The sequence below is a fragment of the Balaenoptera ricei genome, chromosome 13 (genome assembly GCF_028023285.1).
Source record: "Balaenoptera ricei isolate mBalRic1 chromosome 13, mBalRic1.hap2, whole genome shotgun sequence".
Classification (NCBI taxonomy): Eukaryota; Metazoa; Chordata; class Mammalia; order Artiodactyla; family Balaenopteridae; genus Balaenoptera; species Balaenoptera ricei.
The window spans coordinates 60,552,520-60,560,724 of NC_082651.1; the positions used below are offsets into that span (position 1 = coordinate 60,552,520).

General features: G+C 35.8%; 1 protein-coding gene across 18 annotated transcripts in view; it reads left to right on the forward strand.

The window, feature by feature from the left end:
• Nucleotides 1-8,205, forward strand: part of NRXN1 (neurexin 1) — a 1,117,469-nt gene that overhangs the window by 416,327 nt on the left and 692,937 nt on the right. For all 18 annotated transcript variants that reach the window (XM_059942818.1, XM_059942803.1, XM_059942804.1 and 15 more), the window contains one exon: nucleotides 7,662-7,963. In XM_059942818.1, the coding sequence (XP_059798801.1) occupies nucleotides 7,662-7,963 (302 nt within the window). The remainder of the gene's footprint in view (nucleotides 1-7,661; nucleotides 7,964-8,205) is intronic.

Here is an 8,205-nt window from a genome sequence, read left to right on the forward strand (position 1 = left end):
AGGAAAGAGTGAACTACTCTCCCTTTAAAATAACGCTGTTTTTCCTTATAGTGATCAATTGATTGTTTTAATTTCTAAATTACAGAGGGTTTTGGCAAATAAAACTATGCTGTTTTCTGTTACACTGAGGGACTGAGAATTTAACCTGATGTGATTTTCAATAGGCAGACTTTCTTTTCCTGTTTTTCTAAACTTGCTTTACCTTTATAGTCAGAGAAAGCCAGGCATGTTATTTAATTTAATAATGTAAACTTCTAGTGTGTACTTTTGTTTAGTCAAGGACATTTTCGACACAATATTCTTGTGTATTTGACTTCTAAAGCAGTAAAACAAGTGAAACAAGTCTCTTACTCAAACGTCGGTTTTTGTTCACTTGTTTTTTTTCACATGTTGATTTCAGTTTCTGGTTTGTGTTGAACACAATCTTAGAATATATTTTAAGGTATAGTAAAACCTTATAAACCTGTGTGATTTGGGATTGTGTATATGAAGTGCAAGATAATCAAGAACAATAATGTAGGTCAGGTTCTTGGCTTAGGAAAATGGCCTGACATTCTTCATGTAAGTGAGAATAGTGGGACTTCTCTCTGCCCATAGACATCATTGTCCTTAGGAACTAGGGCCATTCCTTTGCAGATCCTTCACTTAGTAAAGAAGTTCAGTGAACCTGAAAATTGTGGAAACATAGGGTCAAATTAATGAGACTTTACCCCAAGCATAGGCAATGGGAAGGGGCATTATCCTGAGAATCAATTTCTGCGTGAACTTGGGGAGCCATTTAACCTTTCTTTGTGTAATATTCCTCTCTCTAAAGTAGAAATCAGTAATTCTTGCTGTTGAAAAGGATCTATTTGTTCATTCTTCCATCCAAAGATTGAATACCTCCTGCCGTATGCAGTTAAGTGTTTCAGTTATGTTTAAGTTCTTTCTGTGATGAGTAACTTGTTTTCTACCAAATTGAATGTTCCACCTATGGGTACCTCTCTTAGAAAGTCTTCATTATATTGAGAATATATTTTCCCATACCTTTCATGCTTTGATTCTATTTACACCCCTGTTTCCATACAAAATGGAATTACTCTTCTAGGGGACATCCTTCCTGATGTTTCAAGATACTGTCATGTATCCCCTAAATTTTTTCTTTAGAGGGTTTTTAACATTACCTTATATAATCTAGAAGCCTTTTATCATCTTAGCATATATCCAAACATACTCCAGCTTGTCTAAATAGAGTGTGATAACGGGCATGAGCTGCCTAGCACTAAAGCACAAGACCATCCCATCCCTCTTCTAAGAACTTTCATGAATGTAACCCATGCTTACCTGGGCTTTTTTGAGTGTCTCTATCACACTGTTGATTCATGTTCTAAATCCTCTAAAGATTTGGCTTTGTTTGTTTTATCTGATGTGTCTGGGAAATCTTGTTTCCTATATACTCTTACTTGTTCAGTTGAGTAGTTTTAGACCTGAGAATAGAACTCAGGTTTATTCCCATTAAATTTAACTTTGTCAGAATCAGCTTATCCAGTCAGCGTAACAAGAATTTGTACAATTTGGATTTTTTCATTGAAATTTCCTTCAGAAAATTAGATGAGCAAGAACTGTGTATTTTCATCTAAATTATTAGAGGGCTGAAAATTGAATAGGTCTAATTCCAATGGCACTGTATTAGATCTCTTCCTCCAATTGTATTGCAACAGAAAGCAAATTAATATAGAATATTAGAAAAATGCTCCAAGCTTTTGAGCAGTTTATTTTTTAATTGTTTCTCTAATTCTACCATGGCATTTCTATGATGAATAATAGAGACTCCCTTTATCTTGACAATGATCCATTAATCAGCACATTTGGATATGGTCGTTCAAACAATTATAATTATATCCATTGCAGCTTATATACTTTTTCTAAATCCTATGAGGTTGCTCTGGAGAGCAAATGGTATTAAGGGATATTAATATGCATTTAAGTTTTTAAATGCTACATAACTGGTATTATTACTGTTGCTATTATTTTCATTTTTACTAATAAAAGTAACATTAATGGGAGTAATGTATTGCTCATATCACCCTATTAATCACAAAGAAAAGACTTTATCAGGTGAACTTGTTTTGTTCTCAGTCATACAGATTATTTAAACTAGTATTTAAATTATTTTTTGAAATATAGTATAAATACTAGGAAGTGCACGTATCATAAGTGTACAGCTATATGATTCTTTGCACTCTGATCACACCCATAACCAACACCCAGATCAAGAACAGAACATTGCTAGCACCCAAAAAGTCCTCCTAACTAGTCCCTGCTTCATATCTACCAAAGGTAGCCATTACCTTGACTTACAACAGTAGAGATTAGTTTTGCTTGTTTAAAAAATTTTTATGTAAATGGAATCATAAGTATGTTCTCTTTTATGTGTGGAAATTTTTTTACTCAGTGTTATTATTCTGAGATTTATCCATATTTTTGCACGTAGCTGTAGATTATATATTCTCATTGTTGTCTAATATTTCACTGTGTAACTATACCCCAATTTATTTATCCATTCGACTATTGATTGGCATTTCAGTGCTGTTCAGTTTGAGGTTATTGCGCAGAGTGCTGCTGTAAACATTCTAGTATGTTATTCTGATGATCTTTTTGTCCATTTTGTTGGGTGTATCCTTACAAGTGGGGGTTACTGGATCATAGTGTAGGCAGGTGTTTAGCTTTAAAAGATATTGCTAATTGCAAAAAACAGTTCTCACCAGCAATACATGAGAGTTCTAGTTGCTCCACATCCTCACTAACACTTTGTGCATTTTGTCTTTTTCATTTTATTCATTGTAGGGGAATGTATTGATATTTTATTGTGGTTTAGTTTGCATTTCTCTGAATACTAATAAAGTTGAACATCTTTCCATATAGATATCCTTTTATCATGGATAAAAGTGTCTGTTCCTGTTGGTTTGTCTAGTTTTGTTTTTTTTTTTCCTGATTGATTTGTATAAGTTCTTTATGTATCCTGGATATAAGAATTTGTTGATATATATGTTGCTGTGAATCTAATTTCTTTTTGATGTTTATTGTTTTAGAACATACTAGAAATGCACAAGCTATTCGGGACTTATATTTTAAAATGGACATAGACCCATTCTTTAGGTGTTCAACAGGAAAGCATAAATAACTCTTCACTATGCTCCTTGGTATTTACATATGACATAGCACAAAACAATGACAAAGACTGTATGGTAACAAAGAATTGGAGGAATTATAGTCCTCTTGAAGAAAATAGAATGACTTATGTATTCTCACATAGTACACATATTCTTTCTTGAAAAAGAATATAGCAAAAAGATTTTCCCTGCTTAGGTTCATGTCTCATTTATGGCCTTTTGAGGTAATGATATATTGTACAGCGTGATTTTTTCCAAAACTATGTGGTTGCATTTAATGCAAATTTAAATCATCTAAATTTGATATTAAACAATAGAAAAGGAGTGATACATTTTCATTTTTAAGTAATAGGAATATGATGGTGTGAAATGTCATCAATTCTCATATGACTTCACAGCTTTCCATCTAGTGAACTGCAAACTCTATTTACTATTTTTTTCCTTTGGCTCTGCCACATTATCTGGCAAATAAATCCTTTGTCAAGATTTATTTTGAATAAATCATATTTGGAATGATGTGAAGTCACTTAGATAAAATGCTACAGCCTTTTAACTAGATCAAACCTCTTCAAGCCCCCAAACTCTGTTATTTAGTATTTAAGGGTAGTCAGAGGCTGAATTCTAATCCTGCTTCTGTGGTTGGTGCACTTTCTGAATTTGACAGTCATTTAAACTCCATGGGCATCATTTTCTTAACAATGTAAATTAAAAGCTTGGGCTAGAAGAGGGTCTCTAAAACTCCCTTTGGCTCAGAGACCTGTTCTGAGTATTCCTTGGGGATGAAAAGTTTGCAAATATCTTCAGATAAGTGAATCTCAGTATATCTGATGTATGTATACGGATATGAACCAGAATTCACTTGACTCCCTGTCATCAAATAATCAGAACTGGGGGCTTCCCTGGTGGCGCAGTGGTTGAGAATCTGCCTGCCAATGCAGGGGACACGGGTTCGGGCCCTGGTCTGGGAAGATCCCACATGCCGCGGAGCGGCTGGGCCCGTGAGCCACAATTGCTGAGCCTGCGCGTCTGGAGCCTGTGCTCCGCAGCGGGAGAGGCCGCGACGGTGAGAGGCCTGCGCACCGCGATGAAGAGTGGCCCCCGCTTGCCGCAACTGGAGAAAGCCCTCGCACAGAAACGAAGACCCAACACAGCCATAAATAAATAAATAAATAAACAAATACTTAAAAAAAAAAAAAAATCAGAACTGTGAGAAGAGAGAAATGAATTGAAGGGAATTGGGAATGGTATTTTAATTGACTATGGTAACAATTTTCTAAAGACTGACACCTTTATAATATGTGACGTTCCCATGGGCTAGCATAAGGCCAAATAGTGCTTATTGCCGTTGGTCGATTTTCAGCTCATCAGCACTCTCATTAGCATTGGATAAGAATTACTATGTTTTTCTATCTTTTCATATCATTTTTTTGTCAATTTCATGGCTATGAAATAGTTTCTGAATATAATTTGATTTTTGCCTTTCCCTGAAGACTCATAGAATTGAGCATCTTTTTATTTATTCATACAGCATATACCTGTTTTTCTATGAAATTACTATACATTTATTTTGCCCATTTTCCCATTGTTCATCTTTTTTTTCAAATCGAGTTATCAGAATGCTTTGCAAATCCTGTATTGTAGTCCTTTGTAGATTAATATGGTATGAAAATATTTTCTACCAACCTAATTTAGATTCTTACTCTCTTTATAATATTAATGATGAACAGGTGTTCTTAATTTTAATGCAGTTGAATTTATCAATATTTTATTAGTGATTTTTGTGCCTATTTAATAAATCCTTCCATACTTCAGTATTGTAATTTCTTGTCTTACAAAAATTTTACAGACTTACCTTACTAATTTATATCCTTAGTCCATGGAGAATTCATTTTTGTAAACAAAATGATGTAAAGATCCAATTTCACTTTATTCATGTAGAAAACCAGTTGTCCCAGCACCATTTATTGACTAATCTATACTTTGCTCACTTATTTGCAATGCCTGACTTGATATAAATCATTTTCATATATGCTTAAGATTATTTTTAGTTTGATTATTATCTTTATTCTCCCCCTTTTGTCTATCCTAATGCATTATCTTTATTATCATAATTTTCTAATAATTGTTCATCTTTGCACAGGAAAGTTCCTTAATCTTCTTTCTCTGGTGTATCTTGGCTATTTTGGGCTCTTTGTTTTTCTCATAGAACTTGTAGAACCAGCTTTTCGTATTCATTTTAAAAAAAATCATTGAGATTTTTACTGGAATTTCATTGAATCTATAGATCTGTTTGTATGTTTAAAATATTGATTTTCCCTGTTACGTATAACTCTGTGATCTTTCTGAAATATCTTAAACCCAACAGTTTTTTTTTAAAGATAATTTTGGTCTTTCAGTGTATACAATTATATTTGCTAATATGATGTGTTTTTTTTCACTTATACTCTTGATAATGCTCATGTGCTTTTCTTGTCGTCCTACATTAGCTAGGACTTTAAGCACAGTATGTTGATAGTGGGCATCTTTGTTTTGTTTCTGATCTTAAAGAGAGTATTCTAGATTTCACAATGAAGTATGACATATGCTATTTGTTTTAGATCATTTATCACATTTATTACATTAGGCAGGCAAGGAGGAAGACATCTACCATTTCTAGTGCCCACCAACTTTGCCAGATGCCTGTACAGCATTATCTCATTATATCCTGAAGGACTGGTATCACTAACCATTTTTAGAAACTGAGATTTTAAAAGATGCATAATTGCCCCCAGTGCAGTTAACAATTGGCCAGCTAGGATCTAAATTCATAGTTTAGCCTGCTTTTTTTTTTTTCTAGTGTATCAGAAATATTTAGTTGTGCTGGCTCCCAATATCAACGCACTTGCCATATTGAACTGACCAGGGAAACAAACACCTAAACTGTAGACTTTCAGAGACAGGGATTAGGTCAGTCTTGGTCACTCTATTATCCCTAAAGACTAGCACTGGGCTTAACACTTGGGGGGGTTTCAGCCAATATTTTGAGTGTTTGAATGGAAGGGACCCTCTAGTATGGATTGGGCTGTGCTTGGTGACTCTGCCTCAGAATGTGGTGAGTTTAACCTGACCACCAGTCTTCACTAATAGTTTACTAGTAGACAGTGACTCTCCCTCAAGGGTTCACTCTCTTGTGAAAGTTCTTAGGTGCTCACTATCTTACTCAGTGCCATGCCTTGCTTACCTGTAGTTGCTTATGGTACTTTCTGTATCCAGAGTGTCAGGTCATTGGGCCTTGATGAGCTGAGACCTTGATTTGAGCTCTGATGCAAAGACATGAGTTATTAGATTATTGAATGACAATAGTCCTGAGGTAAAATCCTATTGCCAGGATAAGAGTGAGACCCCTGTTAGTATATGAACCCTCCAGTGGGCATAGTAGAGATGCTGTATTACCAGGGAAACAGGTGTTAGTATATGAACCCTCCAGTGGGCATAGTAGAGATGCTGTATTACCAGGGAAACAGGTTAAGATTCTCTAGTATCACTTAGAATTCTATGTTTATAGTTTATCAGAAGCTGAGTCCAAACCACAGTGTCTCATTTTTCTTGGTACAACGCCATCATTGCCTAGAAAGTTGAGGGAGCTTTTGGCTTCTACTCTTTTTTTGGTTAAACTCGCTTAATTAGTGGGAAAAGACTGCCCTTTCCAAATAGCCACATTTGTGTTTGATCTAACATTTTGTGGGATCTACGTTGTTACTCCTAAATGTAGTAAAGACTGAGATGTATAGAAGATGTTGAGACTTCATTTACATGCTGTTCCCCTGAGGATGTCCTGGATTTCTTACCAGTCTCATAAAAGCCAGCCCTACCATCTGCTTGGTGAGATCAGGGAATGAACCAACGATCCAGCTAATGCCATTAAGCTTTCTATCACTGCCGCCTCCACCCAGGGAGAAAAAATGCACTTGCTCTATAGGAGATCTATTTACTTCCAGACCAAATTCTATTATTTTTTCTTTGCTTTCCCCTCATCAGATAATTTGTTATGGTTTCTCAGTGGTGGAAATATTTGGCTCTTCACTGAGAAGATCTTTGAATATAAATGCCTCACTGAAAATTAAAATAACACCTCAGTTGGATGGAGAGAATGTTGTAAACACATTGGAATCCATTGTTGCCAGCAGAGTAGAACCATCCAATATGTATTTATGGTACCTGACTCGTGCCCTCAAGATATCACAGAGCTACTTTCTCTGATCAGAGCTCTTGCAGTGATACTTAAAAATGCATTGAATTTTCACGAATGTCAGCTTTAGCTATTGCAGTTGATGGCCCAATAGCTGAGGTTTATTAAAAATATACTGCCACCTACAGTACTATTTAACTCTCTTTGACAGGGCTCTTGTCATGAATGTTAACTAGACAAAGTGTTAATTTGGGGCTGATTAGTTATTGTTTCTGTGAAGATTTGCTAATTTACATAGTATGTTTCTTTACTTACGCATGTATGTATCTGTTTTCCTCTAGGAAAAGAAGAATACATTGCCACTTTCAAGGGATCTGAATACTTCTGCTACGACTTGTCTCAAAACCCCATTCAAAGCAGCAGCGATGAAATAACTCTGTCCTTTAAAACCCTTCAGAGGAATGGACTGATGCTTCACACTGGGAAATCAGCTGATTATGTCAATCTCGCCCTGAAAAATGGAGCTGTCTCTCTGGTCATTAATTTGGGATCAGGGGCCTTTGAAGCACTAGTGGAGCCCGTGAATGGAAAGTTTAATGATAATGCCTGGCATGATGTGAAAGTCACCAGGAATCTGCGTCAGGTAACAGCGCAGTGGATAAGAGAGTAACTGGCTTTGTTTCTTGCTACAGCTGTGTGTGTGGTACTTGAAAACCCTAACAACATGATACAGGGCTCCTCAGAGTCGCTTACAAATTAGCTTTTTTCTCCTTCTGAGATGAATCTTCCTGCCGTACTTGAGCAGGGGCATATCTAGAAAGTCCCAGGGGCCTAAAGGCTATTTTGACACAGCGACACATGACAGTTTCCCAGAGGGCTGCAAGG